The sequence below is a fragment of the Lathyrus oleraceus genome, chromosome 5, assembly GCF_024323335.1.
Source record: "Lathyrus oleraceus cultivar Zhongwan6 chromosome 5, CAAS_Psat_ZW6_1.0, whole genome shotgun sequence".
Taxonomy (NCBI): Eukaryota; Viridiplantae; Streptophyta; class Magnoliopsida; order Fabales; family Fabaceae; genus Lathyrus; species Lathyrus oleraceus.
Genome location: NC_066583.1, coordinates 155,563,479 through 155,586,346, shown reverse-complemented (window position 1 = coordinate 155,586,346; position 22,868 = coordinate 155,563,479). Strand labels below are relative to the sequence as shown.

The following is a 22,868-nucleotide window of genomic DNA, read 5'->3' as shown; positions in this document are numbered from 1 at the left end:
AGGATTCTACTACATCTGTTTGTGGAGAAAGCGTGCAAAGAACATCAATACGACACTGCAATTTCCAGGTTTTCGATTTTTTCGAATCTCATGATTTGTTTAATGCTTATATGCGTTCTATAGTTCGTGGATTGTAGATCGTAGTGATATGATTGGTTTGTGAAATGGATAACCGTAGGTAAAGTAATCTTGATTTGAAGTTTTGAGAACAAACCCTAGGTTGATCGATTCAGGAGATAGAGGAACAGTTAGGTTAAAATAAGTTCATATTCGTGATCCACGTGTTAAGACGGTTCTAACCATATGCCACATGTTGATTTTGGTGTTGGTTCGTTGTTCATCAAGTTCATGAGTTTCTGGATTTTTTCTGGATGAAAACGATGATGATAGGAGTGTTAGATCTTCATTTCCATTTGAATTTTCAAATATGCTGTTTACCGCCCCCGCGCTGGCTTATTTACAATTATGCCACTGGATATTTTAATTAATTAATTTAATTCATAAAAATTCATTAAAAATTCACAATGACTTTAAAAAATTCATAAAAAATCATTAAAAAATCAGAAAAATATGGGGATTTTTGTGTTGACTTCCTTTTTGACTGTAGAATTTTATTGACCTATTGATTGAAGTTGTGCATGGTGGAAATTGTGTTTGACCTAGGGATGTTTCACATGTGTGCATTTTTGATACATTCTACCATTTTGATTGTGAAATGCTCATAGTTACAAATAAATGCTTGAAAATTTTTGTGGTAATTGTGGGCTGGCTAATGGTGATTTACATGTAGATTTCATGAATTTTTGATACCTGGTGTTTGAGTTATGAATTTTTGAACTTAGGTGTGACAATTTGTGTCACACCTCTTTGTGTCAACTTGCTGGATTTATTTTAATGACCTAGACTTGTTAGAATGGAATGAAATTTTGCATGGATGTTCATTAACATGTTAAGATGCTATGTGTATTTTTCTGGATTTTTCCATTGCATTTTCAATTTGATTGCTATTTTTCATCTCTGGTGGTTGATTATGCAAGTTCATGTGACACATGTTTGAATATTTGATGTGAAATGCTCATATGGTATTGAATGATCATGAAATTTGGTATGATAGTTGTAGACACATGATGTGACATCCCTGTTTTGGTCCCACTCATTTCTTTACTGTTTTCATTGACTTGTGAATTTTTGAAGTGAATGCATGTGTTGATGTTGTGATTTGGCTCATATAATTGTGTCTGTTTTTGTTGATTTTCATTGACATAGTTCCCTTTGCCCAATTAAGCTGAAATTTGACATGCTAGACCTTGATTATGTCCTGTTTAGGTGTAAATTATTTGAGGATTTTTGGAATTGTTTTGATATCGATTTGAATGCAATAGTTCTGTTTGGATGTTTGGTGTTCCATTTGAACTAGTTTGGATTGTTTTGTGCATAAAATGAACATGATGAATGATATGGAAATGGGACTAATTGTGTTGGCTTTTGTTTGACATTAATTTGACTTTGGTTAGAGATCCCTTGCTGTTTAGACATTTTTGTCACCTTTGGACCCTAGGCTTGGCCTAGTGGTCTAGTTTCTAACATTTGATTGATTTTTCAGGATGAAAAGGTGCAATGTGTATGGAGAATGATCCAAGTCAATTCAATTGATGTTGTTTGATGTTTGTACACTAACATAACTTTGTTTTGTAGGTTGTGAAGTTTGGGCTTGAGCTCATAGCTTGCCCTTGTTGTGCATTAGTTTGTATAGTCTGACTGATTAATACTTGCTGTTTATTTTTGTCTGTCTGAGTACTAACTGTGTTTGACTGTTTCCAGGTACTTTTAGTTGCTCAGTTCCTTGTGAACTTTTGCTTTGCTTTGCTTAAGCAACTTGCATTGAGGTATAACTCCCTAACTTCATGTAGTCTGGAGACCCGGTCTGTTATTTGACCGGGCAAACTGTCTGAAGTCCTCCTTAAGAGGCAATGATTGTGGTTGTTTATTTTTCGTGCCAAGCAGGTGAAAGTCCTCTAAAAGAGGCAATTGGTGGAAGTTAGGGATAAGCAATCTATCCCCCACTATTCTGTATGTCGTCCCTCTGCTCACACGGCTGTGTGTTGATGCATTGGGGCACAAGCCCAAGATCTGTGCTGTCGCACAATCGAGTCGGAGTCATTGAGCGTAGAAGGGTCCCTCCATTCTGGACCCACGCTCCCTTGTCAGAAGCTCTCCCTGGTCAGGGATAAGAGCTGTGAGGTCTGATCCTCACTTCACCTTTCATCTGCTTCACCTTAGCCTCGTAATGGCAAGGTTAAGAGCAAACACAGCCCGTACAGATGACTTGCTGAGGCAGTCAAACCTATTGTGTGAGCCCATTTGTTTGGTTATAGTGCGTGCTATGTGGATATCTGTTTGAGATGCTTGTTCTCATTTGATGTATGCTTGAATTATTTTGTATGCTTGTATGCTTGCTTCTTTCCTGGATATGAGTAGTTTGCTTATGCAAGTAGGATAGAAAACTGAACTTAGGGTAACGATGCATGACAACACTAGGCTCGAGTCCAGCTCCCTAGTAGTGTGTCTTTCCCTGGTTTCTGGCTAGTGATTCATTCCCTTGAGGGGGAACTACATCGCCCTGATCCTTGTTCCAGACGAGGTATGTAGGCAGGTGGTCGTGCGAGACCACTCCGGGCAACCTTTTTCTTTTTTGTGTGTGTTTACTTGTTATCTGATTGTGTTTTGGTTCGGATGCCGACGTAAGTCCAGTGATTGGCTGTCGGGCTCCACGTTTGCCCTTTTGCGTGTGTTTTGGTTTGGATGCTGACGTAATTCCATTGAGTGGTTGTCGGGCTCCATGTTTGCCATCTGTTTGTGCGTTCTGTGTTGTTTGGCGTGCGTAAGCCGAACTACAGTGGCTCTGATTCTTGTTCCAGACAAGATATGTAGGCATAGGATGCGACGTCCTATCGAGCTCCCTTCTCTTAACCCCACCTGCGTTCCCTGTGTGTGTGTGATGTTTTAGCAACCTATTCTTTATTTTAGAACGTGGATCCTGTCGAGTACGACGGACGTGAGGGGTGCTAATACCTTCCCCTTGCGTAACCGACTCCCTTACCCTTTCTCTTTGGTCGCAAGACCATTTCCTTTCCAGGTTTCTCTGAGCGTTTCCTTTCCCTATTTTGGGATAAATAACGCGCAGTGGCGGCTCTGTGTGTGTTTTTATTTGAGTCCCGCCGGTTGTTTTTTCGCGGATGCGACAGCTGGCGACTCTGCTGGGGACTTATAAGATGTCGACCTGTGCTGGTCCATCTTCCCTAAGCGAGTCCTTCCTAGCGTTCTAGGATAGTTTAGGTTGCTTGTGTTGTGTTATTTATTGCATTTATTATTCTAACCATTGTATATATTTGCATTAATGTCTGCATGCATCATACTGTCATGTTGCCGTCCTCTGTACAGGTGGTTCCACTGTTTTGGGGTGGGAGTTACTCGAGGTAAAAGGCCCAATACCCAGGCTATGAGTGAAATCTAGGAAACCTAGGAATAAAGTGATTCATGGGAAGCGGGTGGTATGCGCCACTTAGCGGAACATTGATATCACGAGCAGTTCAGACCCTGGTGGGATATTATCGTTACATACTTCGGGTGTGTATATGATGATATTCTGCGAAAGGTTATTTATGCTGCGTTTCTCTCGACTTTACCCTGGCCTAGATAACACCCGTGAGTGGGGAGGGAATGATCATTTTAACAGGTACAGATGATTCCTGTTGGTGATTGATGGTGACTTGGGTGGTGACTAATGGTTCCGTTGATCAGAGTCATATTTATAAGTCGGATTTATGGCCAGTTGTGTCTGAGACGCCGGAATGCTGTCCGTGGTATTTATCAGTGGGGATCCGTTTATTTCAGGATTCCCCGGGCCGAGTTATTTATCAGTGGGGATCCGTTTATTTCAGGATTCCCCGGGCCGATTCAGATGGTTTTGGGTATCTGCTCAGAGATGGTTTGGTGATGATGATGAGGATGATGTATCTTTCTTCCGTTTATTTCGGAACCCGTGAGTTGGATTTGTGGTTACTTGTTCCCTCAGATGGTTGTGATCGGTTCAGAGATCAGGGCTGTGATTCAGAGCAACAGATGATCAGATGACTTGGAGGATGGCCCAGTGCATTGCATACATCTGCATCATTCTCATTTTGCATTCATCTGCACTCAAACTCACGTCTAGCCATATGGGGAGTATTATTGATTGAGAATCTGGTTGAGAGACATCTTGAATTTCAGAATATGGATGTCAAAATGTTGTCTGTCTCGATGAAATCAGAATCAAAGGACAGAAGCTTCCTCATATGGATAGACGTTGCATTCATGCATATTAACCTGTTTGCTGTTTTGCAGGAATCATTGCTCGCGCTCGTAGAGTCATCCCTTTGCACTCAACCCGTCCTCACAGATACTTCACCAGACGCAACACTCCTAGGCTGATGGATCTTCCGAGTACTGATCTCCTCGAGCTGAAGGATAAGATGACTGAGCTGATCAACATCATGCAAGGTTTTGCAGTTGGTCAGAAAGCTTTAGCAGATAAGGTTGAGAAGCTTGAGCGGGCTTCTGCAGCTAACAGTGTTGTTAACCTGGATTGTGTCTCCAATCAGGGGCTGGGTGGATCCAGAGACGGCAGAAAGAGGACAACCATTGGTGTGGTGAATAATGCTGGTGCTGGTGGTCAACCTGGGCCCGGTCTGGGGCAGAATTTGAAGGACAATTTTGTGCCTCCTTTCTATGGGTTTGATGATGACAGGGAGGAGGACAGAGAGGCTGATCAGTTCTCTATGCTGAATGAGCCATTCGGTCAGTATGGTGTCCAACCGCAAAGCAAAGAAATTCAGTTACTGGCAGAGAAGGTAAGGGCTCTGGAAAGCCACGCCACTCCGGGATTTGTCAATATGTCCAATATGGGGTTGGTTGAGGGGATTGTGATCCCACAGAAATTCAAAGCGCCTGCATTTGACAAATACAATGGGAGTTCTTGCCCTGAAACCCATCTCCAAGCTTTCGTCCGCAAGATCTCTGCATACACTACAGATCAAAAGCTTTGGATGTACTTCTTCCAAGATAGTCTGTCTGGAGGATCACTGGAATGGTATACCAAGCTGAAATCTTCTGATATCAAGAGCTGGCAAGATCTTGGCGATGCCTTCTTTAAACAGTATCAGTTCAATGCTGATATGGCCCCGAGTCGTACCCAGCTACAGGGTATGTCTCAGAAAAATAACGAGGGGTTTAAAGAATATGCCCAAAGATGGAGGGAGTTGGCTGCCAGAGTGCAACCTCCTCTAGTGGACAGAGAGATGTCGGATCTATTCATGGGTACCATGCAAGGGGTTTTTGCTGAAAGAATTGTGGGCTGTCCGGTAACCAACTTTGCAGACATTGTGGTGGCTGGGGAAAGAATCGAAAGTTGGCTAAAAATGGGGAAGATTCAAGGTAATGCTTCGTCATCAGGATCAAAGAAGCCATTTGGGAATGGTCAGCGCAAGAACGAGGGTGAATCAAGTGCTGTATATGCTCAAAGGGGACACGGTGGGGATCGTTACTACCAGCACACTGCTGCTGTAACCATCCCTGCTGGTAATCAGTCAGTACGACAGCAACGTCAACCACCTCAACAGAGAGCTGGGTATCAGGTGAAAGGAAAAGGGATTGATCGCCATTTCGATAGGCCACCCGTGACATATGCTGTTCTGTTCAAAAAGTTGATGGATCTTGGGTTGGTTCAGCCGAGGGCGATGGTTCCGATGAGAACAGATCAGAGGCCTCCTAACTATGATGAGAACGCCCAGTGTGAATTTCATTCTGGAACACCGGGGCATAACATTGAGGGCTGTAGAGTATTCAAGAATGTTGTCCAGGATCTGGTAGACTCCAAGGCTATCAATTTTGCGCCATCACCAAATGTTAATGCTAATCCCATGCCGGCACATGGTCAGGCAATGGTGAGTGCAATAACTAAAGATTCAGATCACGTCTGTACGGTGGGTGGAGAGAACGACAGTGACTGCAAGTTTGATGGTTGGATAAAGCCGTGCGTACCAGGAAGCTGGAAGGATTAAAAAAGATCAACCCTGTTGCTCATCCTGAAGAGTAATGATTTCTGCTTTGATTTTATCTGCATGAAAGCCATACGTGTTGCCCGACGCGTAATGGTCCATTGTAAGGGCCACCTCATGTTCATAATTTGCAACATTTCTGCATCATTAATAAATGGATGTTTTTCAGTCAAAAAGCGGTGTTCCCTGTTTTTCATTTATTTTTGCAGTTTTAAAAAACAAATAAAAATGGCAATGTTTATTTTCATTTTTTCTCCTTTTTTGATTTGTCTCATTCCGAATTCAAAAATAATTCTCCGGATCTCGTTGATAACAATTTGGTTACACCTCATATGACTTCGACAATTCGATCTATCTTGCTGAAGAAGAAGACGAAGAAGATTGTGATCTGCTGGAATTAGCCAAGTTGTTAAAACAAGAGGAGAAGGTGATTCAGCTGCAGGCGGAGCGGATTGAGATTGTTATTCCAAGCACCGCCGAGGTCAGGAAGAAAGAAAGTTAGAGCCGCTTCAGAGGCAAGTCGAGAGCAGAATGGTAGCCTATTGAAAGAGCATGTGGATACCTTCACCTGGTCATGTCAGGATATGCCAGGGTCGGATACTGATGTCATTATGCACAAGCTACCATGGAGAGAAGACAGTCCTCTAAAGAAGCAGAACGCCAGTGCCTGTATCAGAGAGCCATGGTGACTTTGTTTCATGTATGATTCATCATGAAGTTGAATGCTATGCTATGACATGATAGCAAAGTCCCAAACAGAAGAGGGGCATCTGGCAGACCGGGGCAGGTCGTTTGATCAGTTGAGACAATTCAGACTGAGGTTGAATTCAAGTGAGTGCACTACCAGAGTGCGATCCGGTAAGCTGTGGGGTTCGTTGTCAGAGAGGAATCGAGGTTCCTGCTAAAAAAAAAAAAAAAAAAGAACAATAAGAGAAACGCCTGAACCGAGAAAGAAAAAGAGAGGTTCGTGGTTTCTTAGAAAGATTGAACTACCTGTCATGGTTCACATCTCATCTAACAGCCACGTGCGAACCTATATTCAAGCCATTGAAAAAAAATTTAAACGGTCAGGCGAAATAATGATTGCCAAGGGGCATTGAAAGATAAAAGAAAAGTTGCAGGAGCCTCTGATTCCGATGTCTCCTGTGGAAGGAACAATTGTTAATTTGTACTTGACAAGCCTTCGAGGGGTCTACGAGGTGAAGTGGGTCAGCATGATGGGTCTTGTCGAAAAGAGCATGCAATTTACCTTAGCAAAAAGTTTACCGACTGTGAAACAATACATTCACTGCTCGGGAAAACTTGATGTACTTTGGCATAGGCTGCTCACCGACTGAGACAGTATATGCTGATTCATACCACTTTGTGGATTTCGAGATGGATTTGATCAGGTAGATTTCTGAAAGAGCCAGCAATGACCGGACGGGTTGCGAAAGGGCCAATGATTTTGATTGAATGCGATATTCGATATACCTCTTAGAAAGCAATCAAGGGGTGTAGTGCCTGATTACATCGCCCAGCAACCCGGGGAGGATGATCAACCGATGAAGTTTGAATTCCCTGATGAGGACATCTCGAGGTGCTCTAATCGAAAGATTGAGAGTAACCGATCCCGGAGGAGGGGCCTGACCCTGAATCCGAACGGATTCTGATGTCTGATGGGGAGGTTAAGGTGAATGAGCTTTTGTTGCCCGGATAACGTTTGAATGCACCGACGGTGTGATTGTGCAGAAAATGGTGGTAACCTATAAAGACTGGCATGAGATGTTGCCATTTGCATTACATGGGTATCGAACGTCGGTGCGCACATCTACTGGGGCAACCCCTTTCTCATTGGTATATGGAATGGAGGCGGTGTTACCGGTTGAGGTTCAGATTTCCTCTTTGAGAGTCCTGATGGACGTGAAATTGCAAGAGGCTGAATGGGTAAGGACCTGGTACGAAGAGTTGAGCCTAATTGAGGAAAAGAGGCTAGCAGCCATCTGTCATGGGCAGTTATACCAGCAACGGATGAAGCGTGCTTTTGACAAGAAGGTACGGCCTCGGGTATATCATGTAGGTGATATGGTGCTGAAAAGGATCCTTCCTCCTCAAAACGATCGAAGGGGCAAAGGGACACCCAATTATGAAGGTCCATTCGTGGTCAATAAGGTTTTCTCTGGCGGAGCCTTGTTGTTAACGACCATGGATGGCAAGGATTTTCCATCCCCTGTGAATGCGAACGCAGTTAAAAAATACTTTGTATGAATAGACCCGCTGGACGAAAAGAATAAAATAGTCCAGGCAAGAATGGGCATCCCGGCGAACCAAAAACAGAAAGAAAGGTTCGGGCAAAAATTAGGGATAAAGATGAAAAAAACTGTACACCCGGCAAGTCGAAAACCTGAGAAGGCGACTTGGGCAAAAAAGGGTATCCCGGTGGGCTGAAAGCCCGAAAGGGCGGTCCAGGCAAAAGAGGGATTAAAACGAACAACTGCGTCTAGCATGATCGTTTGCGCTTTGGTTAAAGCATCATGGATAATACTCGGTGGGGATCGGTTGGAATCGTCTTGTTCAGAAGGCAGAAAGCATGGAGAGTCTGAGGACATATGGGGTGTAACCGAGTTGGAACTCGATGAGATCACAGGTTTCACATTGCCATTAGGATAGATTTTTTCCTTTTGTGCGCAATTACCTCTTTTCAGGAATTGCTTCCTTTTGTATTGCTCATTTGAGCCACACCTTTTCCAGTCAATAAAATGCATATTCAGTCAAATAATTTTGTTTTTGTTTTTCATTACCGCTTTGATTGCAAAAACATCCAATTGTTGTGATAAAGAATTTTGCATTTTAATACATACAGGTTCCTTCCAATGCATGTTTATAGGATTGAAAGCTTGAAATCTTATTCGGAAGGTAGGGTGACCCAAGTGTTGAAATCTTGACACGCCTGGGGCACGGTTTTATCTGACGATCTGTTTTGCAGGAACTGTTAGATATTTTCACTCACTTGCAGGTTGTGACGCGGAAGCTTTGTAACAGATCCCCAGAGAGTTTGCTCAGGAACGAATGTATGAAGGGATGACGAAGACGTTGAGACGTACGACGATCCTTGATGGTAATCAAGAAGACTCGCCAAAATCAGAAAATTGGAGAGTATGTAATTCCCCGCAGAGTCCGGTCAGGGACGAGTGCATGAAGAAGGAACGGAGAGACGACGAGACGTCCGACGACCCTTGAAATTAATCAAGAAGACTCTTCAAAGTCGGAAAATTGAAATTTCTGTATAAATCCCAGGAGTACGTTTCCGTCGAGCGCGGAGCAATTGGGAATACAAGATGATGGAGCAGAAAAGGTCCAGATGAGTCTGGAAGTTCTCAAAAGTAGAAAGCTGATATGAGTATTGGAGGTAGATACCGTGGTTCGACGAGTCGACGGGTGTGGTGCCAACTATTCTCATTTCCCAGCTAGGTCCCCAAGCAGAATCTTAGGACTAGCTCCCCAGCAGATTCAAAGTCTGTAAACTTCTCCAGCCGAGTCAAGATGGTTATCCCGGGCAGGTTTACAACGGTGTTTCCTCAGCAGCCAGGCCAGAAGGTTGCTATTCCCCGAGTGGAGCGGGTTTCAATGAAATATATCTCCAGCAGTGTTCATCCTACCAGTGGGTTGGACGAGTTGCCGTAGCAGACGGATTTTTGCATCCCCAGCTGAGTGTATCCTACGTGTGGATTGCATGGGTTGTCCCCAGCGGAGTAGCATTCGTTTTCCCTAGCAGAGTCAGGATGGTTATCCCCCAGCAGGTGTCAGATCAATGCTTCCCCAGTCGCCAGGCCGGGAGGTTGCTGTTTCCCAGCAGAATATCTGTGAGCATTTCCCCAGTGAAGTCGTCAGGTATCTGTGAGGGTTTCCCGAAGCAGAGTCGGGATTGATATCCCCAACAAGTCGAAGATTGTTGTATCCCCACAGAGTGTGGGTGGTTCTTATCCCCAGCAATCCCCAGGTGGATTGGGTGCAAAGGAGGTGCTTCCCCAGCAAGGGTTACCTTTTCCCAGCAGCAGTGGTATTCCCCAGCAGGGTGGAGTTGGAGCAATGGCGAGTTCCTCAACGCAGTGTCTCGTACTTCCCAGCAGAATCCCTTGAGGGGGACGCTTTTTATGCATTCATCATGTAGAGTAAGCATAGCATATTGCATAGAAAAAATAATAAATCGCGTAGCATTTCCATAATTATGGAGCATTACGCAGAAAATATCAATCATGCATCATTGCTGCAAGCATAGAGCTAGTCTCAAGCCGTGGTTACCGTTTGAGAGGTGGTTGTGCCAGAAGCGAAGATGTTACTCCGAGGAGTTTAGCATCACGACGTCAGATCAACAATGTTCCCCAGTAGTGCGATATTGGAGGAAATGTTTCCGTCGGACAGAGATGGAAATAACATCAAAGGACGTTACGCGATCAGCGCGATTCAAGCCGTGGTTACCGCTTGGGATTTGGTTTTGCCGGATAGTGAAGACGATACTCCGAGGAGTTCAGCAGCGGGATTTTGAAGCAGCAGTATTTCCCAGTCATCAGTAAGTGCCTGGTCGAGCTTTCTTTGGTGTCAGTCAACATCATCATTTGATGTCCAGTCAACGTCAAGTTATTTCCCAGTCATTGTTTAATGTCTGGTCGATCATTGTTTGATGCCTGTAAACATCATTGTTTGATGCCTGTAAACATCCTTATTTGATGCCTGTCCACATCATTGTTTGATGCCTGTAAACATCATTGTTAGATGTCCTGTCAACATCATTGTCCGATGCCTGTAAACATCGAGTTTTCTCCCAGTCATTGTTTAATGTTTGGTCGAGTTTTCTTTGATGCCTGTAAACATCATTGTTTGATGCCTGTCCACATCATTGTCCGATGCCTGTAAACATCGAGTTTTCTCCCAGTCATTATTTAATGTTTGGTCGAGTTTTCTTTGGTGTCCTGTAAAACATCATCGTTCGATGTCCAGTAAACATCGAGTTTCTTCCCGGCCATCAGTCAGTGTCTGGTTGAAGATGCACCCTCTGATATGTCGCCATCAGAGTGGTGATTGGTGTTATTTCCGACGATTGCCAGCGGAGTTATCACAAGGAAAGAAGATTTCGGGGTTCATATGCAGTGATTTGGGATCATTTGCGCGAAAGAAAAAATTCGGGGTTCAAGAAAAGCATAAAAAGAAGAGATATAATAATCCCCAGCGGATGTGGTGGTCAAGCCATGGTTATCCCTGTGTTACCATTTATTTTGGTATCCAGGTCGACGTTTTGTTTCGGTGATCAGGCCGGCTCTCCTTCCGTACCAGACGGATATTTGCTTCAAGATTGTTTCTTCGCCGATTCTGACAGGCGTTGTTAATTATTATCCCATCAGAGTGCAAATTGTTCGTCTGTTCTTGGTATTCAATCACTCTTCATCCTGATCATCTAAAAGCCGAGGCTATTCATATCGACAGGTTCACAGTGGATTGAATAGGGGCAGCTGTAACACCTCAAAATTTGCCCTCCTCTCTTGGGACTGAGCTTAAACATATTGCATACATTTTTTAGGTCATTTAGCATTGCATATTGCATATTATGTGGTTACATTGTGCAAGCCACTATCCCAAGTCTTGATCAGAAGATGAGGAAGTCTAAGTGCAAGCCTAGGGTTTATTGACTGATCATGGGCCATCTGAGGATTGGGCTGTGAATTAGGGTTTCATGATTCTCAATGGATGTTGGTCTTTATCTTGATTGAAATGATACATTATTATCATCGAGTGTTGAAGCAGGATTCCTTGAGATTAGGGTTTTGACCACTGGTCAACCCTAATCGGTTGCATTGGGCCAGTCAGGGCATAATCAGGAGATGGGGTCTATGATGGCTATGGGGTTCATTATATGGTTATTTTGAGCTAATTAAGGCTAGGGTATCACCTTTGAGCCATTTCAGTTGGAGATTGGGGCTCAGATTGATCTATGCATGGCAAAATTCATCTATTAGTTGAAAAAGTCAACTGTGGTCAACTGTACATGATCTGATGGATTTGGAGGTGGAAATGAGTTGGATACACTTCATTCATGTTGGAACAAGTGTTATTTGACATCTCAAAGCTTAAGAATGGAGAAAATCAAGTCAGGACAAAAACTGCCAAAAATAGAAAGTGACTTGTAATAGAAGTTTCCAAAAATGGAAAGTTTTTTACCTCAAGACCACGTGTCCAAGGAAGCTTCAAATGAAAATTTGTTCAACATGAAAGTTGTAGATCTTGTTCTCACCTTTCCAAAAAGTCCAAGAACTTGAAAATCCCATGTATGGTTGGAAAATTATGGCTCAGTGAATTTCAAAAATGACCCATAATCAGGAGGCCATAACTTCCACATGGTTTGTCCAAATAGCAAGTTCTTTATATGCACAAACTCCATTTGACATGTACTTTCATGGTGCATAATTGGATTTTCTCAAAAGTGGCCAATGCAAAAAGTCAAATTTCAACTGGATAGTTAAAATGGACCAGGGGCAAAATTGTCCAACTTGTGAAATAATTGGAATTTTTGAGTGGGGATTTTTGCAACACCTCATAAATGGTATTTGAAAGTTGTTGGAATCATCATAACATGGCTAGGCCTTGTGGTTTGGAAATTGGCTTGTAAAATGAACTTGCAAAAATGGACAAAATGCCATCACATGTGGAATTTCCAAAATACTCATCCAATGAAGGTGAAACAAGTTGCAACAGCTCACACATGTCATTTTGAGAGTGTGTGAGCTGTCCATGAGGTGGCAATGAGCTGGCATGGAAAGTTCCAATTTTGCCCCTAGCTTGAAAATAACCACTTTTGCTAATCACTTGGCATTTGATTAATTAGCATGGTTAAGCATGGATTAAGCTGGCATATATATTCTTAATCATCTCTAAATCATAACAGAATAACACACTTCCCAAAATCAGATCTGAAATTCATCCAATTCTCTCAAATTCCTCAAGAACACCAAAACCAAAATTGGCAAGAACTCTCTCATTTCTTGATCAATCTTCGAAATTCTTTTTGCATCAATCTTCAATCATCATCCTCTCCATCTGTTTGTGAAGTTTGGAAGGAAAGGAGCTCTGATTCGCAGCTGCACATGCAAGCTCCATCAATGGTGAGTCAAGGTTTCGAGCATTAGAAGCAACATCAATTGAATCCAAGCACATCATTCACCTTCCTGAGGATTCTACTACATCTGTTTGTGGAGAAAGCGTGCAAAGAACATCAATACGACACTGCAATTTCCAGGTTTTCGATTTTTTCGAATCTCATGATTTGTTTAATGCTTATATGCGTTCTATAGTTCGTGGATTGTAGATCGTAGTGATATGATTGGTTTGTGAAATGGATAACCGTAGGTAAAGTAATCTTGATTTGAAGTTTTGAGAACAAACCCTAGGTTGATCGATTCAGGAGATAGAGGAACAGTTAGGTTAAAATAAGTTCATATTCGTGATCCACGTGTTAAGACGGTTCTAACCATATGCCACATGTTGATTTTGGTGTTGGTTCGTTGTTCATCAAGTTCATGAGTTTCTGGATTTTTTCTGGATGAAAACGATGATGATAGGAGTGTTAGATCTTCATTTCCATTTGAATTTTCAAATATGCTGTTTACCGCCCCCGCGCTGGCTTATTTACAATTATGCCACTGGATATTTTAATTAATTAATTTAATTCATAAAAATTCATTAAAAATTCACAATGACTTTAAAAAATTCATAAAAAATCATTAAAAAATCAGAAAAATATGGGGATTTTTGTGTTGACTTCCTTTTTGACTGTAGAATTTTATTGACCTATTGATTGAAGTTGTGCATGGTGGAAATTGTGTTTGACCTAGGGATGTTTCACATGTGTGCATTTTTGATACATTCTACCATTTTGATTGTGAAATGCTCATAGTTACAAATAAATGCTTGAAAATTTTTGTGGTAATTGTGGGCTGGCTAATGGTGATTTACATGTAGATTTCATGAATTTTTGATACCTGGTGTTTGAGTTATGAATTTTTGAACTTAGGTGTGACAATTTGTGTCACACCTCTTTGTGTCAACTTGCTGGATTTATTTTAATGACCTAGACTTGTTAGAATGGAATGAAATTTTGCATGGATGTTCATTAACATGTTAAGATGCTATGTGTATTTTTCTGGATTTTTCCATTGCATTTTCAATTTGATTGCTATTTTTCATCTCTGGTGGTTGATTATGCAAGTTCATGTGACACATGTTTGAATATTTGATGTGAAATGCTCATATGGTATTGAATGATCATGAAATTTGGTATGATAGTTGTAGACACATGATGTGACATCCCTGTTTTGGTCCCACTCATTTCTTTACTGTTTTCATTGACTTGTGAATTTTTGAAGTGAATGCATGTGTTGATGTTGTGATTTGGCTCATATAATTGTGTCTGTTTTTGTTGATTTTCATTGACATAGTTCCCTTTGCCCAATTAAGCTGAAATTTGACATGCTAGACCTTGATTATGTCCTGTTTAGGTGTAAATTATTTGAGGATTTTTGGAATTGTTTTGATATCGATTTGAATGCAATAGTTCTGTTTGGATGTTTGGTGTTCTATTTGAACTAGTTTGGATTGTTTTGCGCATAAAATGAACATGATGAATGATATGGAAATGGGACTAATTGTGTTGGCTTTTGTTTGACATTAATTTGACTTTGGTTAGAGATCCCTTGCTGTTTAGACATTTTTGTCACCTTTGGACCCTAGGCTTGGCCTAGTGGTCTAGTTTCTAACATTTGATTGATTTTTCAGGATGAAAAGGTGCAATGTGTATGGAGAATGATCCAAGTCAATTCAATTGATGTTGTTTGATGTTTGTACACTAACATAACTTTGTTTTGTAGGTTGTGAAGTTTGGGCTTGAGCTCATAGCTTGCCCTTGTTGTGCATTAGTTTGTATAGTCTGACTGATTAATACTTGCTGTTTATTTTTGTCTGTCTGAGTACTAACTGTGTTTGACTGTTTCCAGGTACTTTTAGTTGCTCAGTTCCTTGTGAACTTTTGCTTTGCTTTGCTTAAGCAACTTGCATTGAGGTATAACTCCCTAACTTCATGTAGTCTGGAGACCCGGTCTGTTATTTGACCGGGCAAACTGTCTGAAGTCCTCCTTAAGAGGCAATGATTGTGGTTGTTTATTTTTCGTGCCAAGCAGGTGAAAGTCCTCTAAAAGAGGCAATTGGTGGAAGTTAGGGATAAGCAATCTATCCCCCACTATTCTGTATGTCGTCCCTCTGCTCACACGGCTGTGTGTTGATGCATTGGGGCACAAGCCCAAGATCTGTGCTGTCGCACAATCGAGTCGGAGTCATTGAGCGTAGAAGGGTCCCTCCATTCTGGACCCACGCTCCCTTGTCAGAAGCTCTCCCTGGTCAGGGATAAGAGCTGTGAGGTCTGATCCTCACTTCACCTTTCATCTGCTTCACCTTAGCCTCGTAATGGCAAGGTTAAGAGCAAACACAGCCCGTACAGATGACTTGCTGAGGCAGTCAAACCTATTGTGTGAGCCCATTTGTTTGGTTATAGTGCGTGCTATGTGGATATCTGTTTGAGATGCTTGTTCTCATTTGATGTATGCTTGAATTATTTTGTATGCTTGTATGCTTGCTTCTTTCCTGGATATGAGTAGTTTGCTTATGCAAGTAGGATAGAAAACTGAACTTAGGGTAACGATGCATGACAACACTAGGCTCGAGTCCAGCTCCCTAGTAGTGTGTCTTTCCCTGGTTTCTGGCTAGTGATTCATTCCCTTGAGGGGGAACTACATCGCCCTGATCCTTGTTCCAGACGAGGTATGTAGGCAGGTGGTCGTGCGAGACCACTCCGGGCAACCTTTTTCTTTTTTGTGTGTGTTTACTTGTTATCTGATTGTGTTTTGGTTCGGATGCCGACGTAAGTCCAGTGATTGGCTGTCGGGCTCCACGTTTGCCCTTTTGCGTGTGTTTTGGTTCGGATGCTGACGTAATTCCATTGAGTGGTTGTCGGGCTCCATGTTTGCCATCTGTTTGTGCGTTCTGTGTTGTTTGGCGTGTGTAAGCCGAACTACAGTGGCTCTGATTCTTGTTCCAGACAAGATATGTAGGCATAGGATGCGACGTCCTATCGAGCTCCCTTCTCTTAACCCCACCTGCGTTCCCTGTGTGTGTGTGATGTTTTAGCAACCTATTCTTTATTTTAGAACGTGGATCCCGTCGAGTACGACGGACGTGAGGGGTGCTAATACCTTCCCCTTGCGTAACCGACTCCCTTACCCTTTCTCTTTGGTCGCAAGACCATTTCCTTTCCAGGTTTCTCTGAGCGTTTCCTTTCCCTATTTTGGGATAAATAACGCGCAGTGGCGGCTCTGTGTGTGTTTTTATTTGAGTCCCGCCGGTTGTTTTTTCGCGGATGCGACAGCACCCGATCTATCACCATAGGATCGAGGCTCACTAAAATTAGACCTAAACCCGTACACCAAGATGCATGACTTTCAAATAACATGCATCAACACAACAAGGTTCACCTAAAGGATCCCCATACGCATCTCATCATTTATACATCACACCATTCATCATGCAACAACCAATTCATGTTACCACATGAATAATATCAACAAACAATAGCAACTCGTCAACATCTTGACATTATCGATATAACAACATAATTATCACACAATGGTATTACAACAATGCAATGATTCATCAACCAAACGTATAAACCAATACATTTATTAACATAGTAGGCATGTGAATATTATTAAAAAAATCTCAAAAATCACTACCATGTTATAGGTCTGAGTGTTAGCTTTCTAACACTTTAAAAGGAATCAAAATCGGACTTACGAAATAAAAGTTATGACCAAAATCGTCGGGATGTGTCAACAATTCATTAAACAAGCGTATGAACAAAAACTTCACCAACACAGTAGGCATATAAATAATACTCAAATAATTCACTTATCACCATCATATTATATCTCTTAGAGTCAGATTTCTAATGCTTCAAACCTCACCCCAAAATGATTCACGAGTTGAAAGTTATGATCAAAACCATGCACGAAGGCGTTACTAAAAAATTGTTGTTTTCTAAAATTTTCAACACAATCTTCATCTTCTTCAACCCCAAAAACGTCCATGAAATAATCACCAAAATTATTTTATCCCTGAAGTAAAGTTATAGCCCTCTATTTCAGATATCCAACGCTTCAAACAACACTCAATTTGGACTTACGGATCAAACGTTATGGCCAAAACGATTTCGAATGGAAAACATAAAAAAATGCTCGCGATTGTGACGGACAAAATGCATAATTTCCTGCGTTTTTCATTGTTGGAGGCCTTCCGGACCTCTGATTTCGATTCCGCAAAAAGTCAAACGCTCAGAAAATTACAAATCATACAATAATATAATTATCTAAAGTTAATTTACAGTTTTAACACAATTAAATCATTTAATCATAATTTTAAGATTATGCCTAAAACCTTCAAAATTGTAACAATGGTGAATATAAGTTCAATCATCAAAACAGAGAACTACACAAATATAAGGCACACGAAATTCATCATATAATAATCATCATAGCATCCAAATTCAAAATTATGAATCAAAACACCCAACCCTATGGAGGTTAAGGGTTCTTCCATTCTATCATTCTATCATACCATTTACTATTGGAACAAGTTCTCACCCTTACCTTAGACCCAAAAAAATATCAACCGCTTTTTCAAAAAGTATCATAGATTTTTTAAAAGATGCGCGCGGAAGGTTTTAGACGAAAATAAGAAAATTATACTTTTCTAAACTCGATAACATTAACACTAAATAGATTCACAAACACCAAAGATGAATATGTGATACAAAAGGTATTCAATTAATTAAGTTGTATAATCCATGAGGTGTCTTTATAAAATGATTCAATATAGTGAATTCTAACCTCAATTGTTTCTCATAATTTAATCACCAATTCAGCTCGATAAGGTACCAAATTCTAACAAAATCTAAGCTTACGTAATAAATCGATACCAATTGAATGAACGATAAACTATGCTAGAATTGAAATACCTAAGCATGAAAATACTACAAAAATTAAATACAAGAGTAAGGGAGAGAGATGACATCGAGATTTATAGTGGTTCCGTGTTCGTCATCTCTTTGCCTACGTGCACTCTTCAATGGTTTCCCATCGGACCTGCATTATTCCTTTTTATTTGACAAATATTTACAAGAGTTCTTACAATCACCAACCCAAAATGATGTTGAGAAAAATAAAATCTCCTATATGGATCTTGACTTGTATACATCGTAATGCCAAACTCTTTTGCGTAATCTTTACTCGATTAACACTTCTTAAATATTCTAATATCACCCATCTGCCTCAAGCCTTCATGTGTAGAAATCAACCTCTTGATCCTACCGATTCCTTGAGCGATGAATTGTCCAAAGATTTGAGAAGAACTTTGCCTTGTTTGTAGTCTTCCACACAGTCACAACTAAGGAAATCTAGAGAGAAGAACCTACTTCTTTTCAATGGAATTTATCATAACCATTAGCAATCACGTCAATCATACAAACTACCTGAATATCTCAAACAAATCTTCAAGAATGATTAGTTTCAAGAGCGTGTCTTCTTCAATTAATTACAAATCTCTCGTTATCAAGATCTGATCAAATTGAAGTTAAAGATGTAAGAATTTCGTTGCAAGAATTTTGAACTTTAAAAAACAAAGGGTATTGATTTTACACAAAATTACACAAAAATGAATATGATTTTTTGTTTCGTTACTTGAAAATGACGACAAAACGGTTTTATATGTGCTTGAGATTAAGCACTAAAATGGTTGAAAAAGTTAGTTAGATTCGAATGAAGAACATTTCATGATTTGAATCAACTGAACAAGTGAAGTGGAATAAAAGAAAAACAAAGTTTTGACTCATTTTTTTAGTTGATTCAAATCAAGAGGAAATTATGATTCAAATCAAAGACCCCGTGATTTGAATCATGTGTTAATTCTGATTCGAATCAATCAACTTGAGCCAACTGAAAAAATGTGGAAAAATTGTATGATTCGTATCAGATGTAAAGATTGTTTCGAATCACTTATGGTAGAGGTGATTCAGAGTTGGCTTATTTGAATCATGTGTAAAATGTGATTCGAATCAAATTGTATGAAAATTTATGGTCTGCCTTTGTCCAAAGTGATTTGAATCAGGATTTGTGCTTGATTCGAATCAAACACCCAAATTCCCAAATTTTCTAAAAGACTTGAGATTTTTCTTTCCACCTAACTTGAATCAATTACATATATGACTCTTATTCCAATGTCTCGTGCAATTGATTAAAAGCATCATGATCAAGTTCAAACTTAACCAATGGTTTATGCATGTTAAAAATGAATCATTTCAAAACTTGATCCAAAGAGGTGAAATCATGAAGGAGACTCAATAATTGAAATAAATCAAAATAAAAGCGATAAGACAAGCAACAACGTATTTGGGTGTTCCCCTTGAATGTAATCGGGACATGCAACTACAAACTCCACATTATTATGCATAGTGAACTTGGATCTTACTCGAGTTGTGAAGGCAACCACATTACTTTCATTATCGTCATCTAATTCATCATTTGATAACGTGATAGTGTATCCATTCTTTTGTTTCCTAAGGAAGTCGCTACATTCCGCCTAAATGAACCTCAAAGTCTTCACATTCATGACATTAAATTCTCTTACCTTTGTTTTGTTTATTTCATTCTTTAACTTGTGTTGAGGATTAAAGCCTTTGGTATTGGGAGGCGATTGTCTTTGATATTGGTTGTGACATTGTTTCTTGATCTCTTGCCAAGTCTTCTCATGACCTTCTCAAATCTTTTTGCAATAAGCGCAATAGATCCAGATAACTTATCATCAATATCTTCTTATATCTGCTCTTCATCATCTTCAACGTCAATTTTGAATGCCACACTTTTGTTACTTTTCTCTGATTTGTCATTGATTGTCATTTCAAAGGTGAGTAGCGAGACAATTAACTTGTCAACTTTGATAGTGCTTACATCTCGTGCTTCTTCAATGACTGTGACTTTTATGTCAAACCTCTTGAGAAGAGATATGAGAATTTTTCTAGCTAACTTCTCGTTTGATATTTTTTCAACAAGGGCAAATGAGCTTTTGGCAGTGTTACAGAGACATATATTAAATTTAAGAATGATTTCATCCTCAGATTTTTAAATTTTATAGCGGAGAGTTAAAGTCTTGACATGTAAATCTCAAAGGTGCATTCATGTGCAATTTAGATAGTTCCCCTAACTTCTTTGACGCTAGAACAAGTATTAATAAGCCTGAAGATATTCTTGTCAACTCTATTATAAATGACATTGAATGCACGAGAGTTATCACGTGCATCTCTTCATATTCTTCTTTTGACCCGTCACTTTTAGACTTCAAAGATTACGTATCATCTTGAATTGTAATTTTTAGAGGTGTCCATCCGTCAATTGTATTATTTATTTAAAAATTCTCAAATTTCTTTTTATTGTGAGTGGTGACAATTTAAAATAAATAAATTATTTATCAAAAATTTAAATTTGAATTTCATAATTTCCTTAAATCTAAAATATAAACTAACCTACCAACATTAAAGAATTGTTGAAGACATAAGATTAAAGAACTTGTCAATACAAGATGAAAGGCAAGTGATTAAGAGAAGGTAGAAAGAGTATAGTATTGTCATCGCTTAGGTTAGCAATAGCATAGATCGGAGATAATGGATGCGTCACAGTCACATAGCAACAACCCTAATCTGAATCCGATTCCGAATCCGCTGGCTTCATCTGTGCCGGTTTGGCCGACGATCGACGGTTCACTAGGTCTGTCGGAGGAAGAATCGGTGAAGTACGCTCGAAGATTCTACAAATTCGGTTTCGCACTTCTTCCTCTTCTTTGGGCCGTCAATTGCTTCTACTTCTGGCCGGTTATTCGACACTCCCGCTCCTTCCCTCGCATTCGCCCATGTACGTATATTCCATTTCCCCTCTTTCACTTTTCTTATTTCTTCAGAAATTTCTATTTTTTTTTTTTAATTTTCAAAATTATTAGTATTTTTGGTTATGTGTTTAGTTCGTTTGAGTAGAAACATTGTAATTAAGTTTTGAGAACTTAGGATTTGGATTCTCTTAACTGAATTTAGGTTAAAGTCTGAAAATTTAGAGTTGATTTTTCAATAGTGATGGTTTGTTATACATGTAACAAGCATTGATTCGTTTATCAACTGTTGATGTTATTCACTTGATACCCTAAAATGAGTTTATCAATTGTATATGAGAATTTATGCATTTTTGTATACTATATCTCAAGTTGATAAAATAATAAGATTATAGTTTAGTGTTTTTCATAAATTTTGGTTTCTATAACATTGGATTGAGAATTGTGCATAAGCTCAAAAGGCAATCGAAACTTCGGCCCAAAAAAAAGTTGTATAGCTTGTTTATTATGTCTTTGTTTTGGAGGGGTTGAGTCTTGGTGGTTGTGGTTGTGGTTGTGGTTGTGGTTGGATTGCTGAATCTATATTCTATTCACATGTTTTAAGTGATTTATATGGTCAAATACAATGAGTTTCTTCAATATTTTTAGAGCCACATTCTTTTTTTCAGTTGATTTTGTCTCAAATGCTGATTGGTAGGAAAAGTAATCTGTGCCCTTTCCACGCGCAAGATGTAACTGCACTGGAATTTTTCTCTTTTACTCTGTTTTTGTTCCCAACACAATTTCTGTTTCCCTATTTTTTCTTCTATTTGTATGGTTTGTCATGTAGTAAATGGAAACCACTTTTATTTGATTTGTTGAACATCTTTGTGCAGATGTTGTTGGGTCTGCAGTTGGGTTTACTCTTTTCTCAGCTGTTCTTTGTTCTTGGGCTCTTACATTTTCCATTGGAGGGGAACGCCTCTTTGGCCCTCTGTGGGATCAGTTGGTTATGTACAATCTTGCTGATAGGTTAGGCTTAGTAGGCTGGAGCTAGATGGGCTTGGACCCTGAATAGAAGAAAAAGAATCACCTTCTTTACTGTTTGGGTGAATCGATGTGTATTACTGATACAATTAACTATGTATTCTGCTATTGAATTAGTGTTTTTCGTCCTGGTTATTGGTTCTTGGCGCCTTTACTGCTTTTCGGGCTGCAGGGTGGATATCATGTACAGAGCTTTTAGACTTATTGTTTCAGCTCTTCTTGATTATGCATCTTGTTATAATAGTATGTTGTGAAACTTAAAAGAAAGTATGTTGAGGAAGAAAAACCGGTGAATCATACATCAGAGGTATTGGAAGTTCAATGAGAGGGGAAGACTTGTTTTTATATTTTTAAATTAAGCAAACTATACAATATTTCTAAAAATAAATGAAATGTGGTCAAATATTTATATTATATGATCTTATGTTATGGCATCTGTGCACACAAAGAACATTAGTATGGAAGAATTATTTACTAAAGAGAAATATTCGCTCTTGGTAAATTTATAATTTTACCCTCACCTAGAACAATATTCCTCACTTGATTCAAAAACATTCTCATAGAACTATGGCTAAAATATGTGAGAAAATAAGAAAGATGAGGTGGTGAAAGAAATGAAAAATGATGTTATTCACGTTTTTAGATGTGAAAAAGTGATAGATAATCTCTCTATTTATAGATCAATGTGTGGTATAAAATTGAAAATAATTCATGGGGCAATTAACTCACCTAATCGATTAGGCG

The 22,868-nt window shown here is 39.8% G+C and overlaps 1 protein-coding gene across 1 annotated transcript; it reads left to right on the top strand.

Annotated features, from left to right (window-relative positions):
• Positions 1 to 20,744: 20,744 nt before the first annotated feature.
• LOC127079719 (probable gamma-secretase subunit PEN-2) lies at positions 20,745 to 22,259 on the top strand. The gene is made up of 2 exons (XM_051020095.1): positions 20,745 to 21,127; positions 21,974 to 22,259. Exons 1-2 carry the CDS (start codon positions 20,881 to 20,883, stop codon positions 22,132 to 22,134), a joined length of 408 nt encoding a protein of 135 aa, XP_050876052.1. The 5' UTR covers positions 20,745 to 20,880; the 3' UTR covers positions 22,135 to 22,259.
• Positions 22,260 to 22,868: the final 609 nt, after the last annotated feature.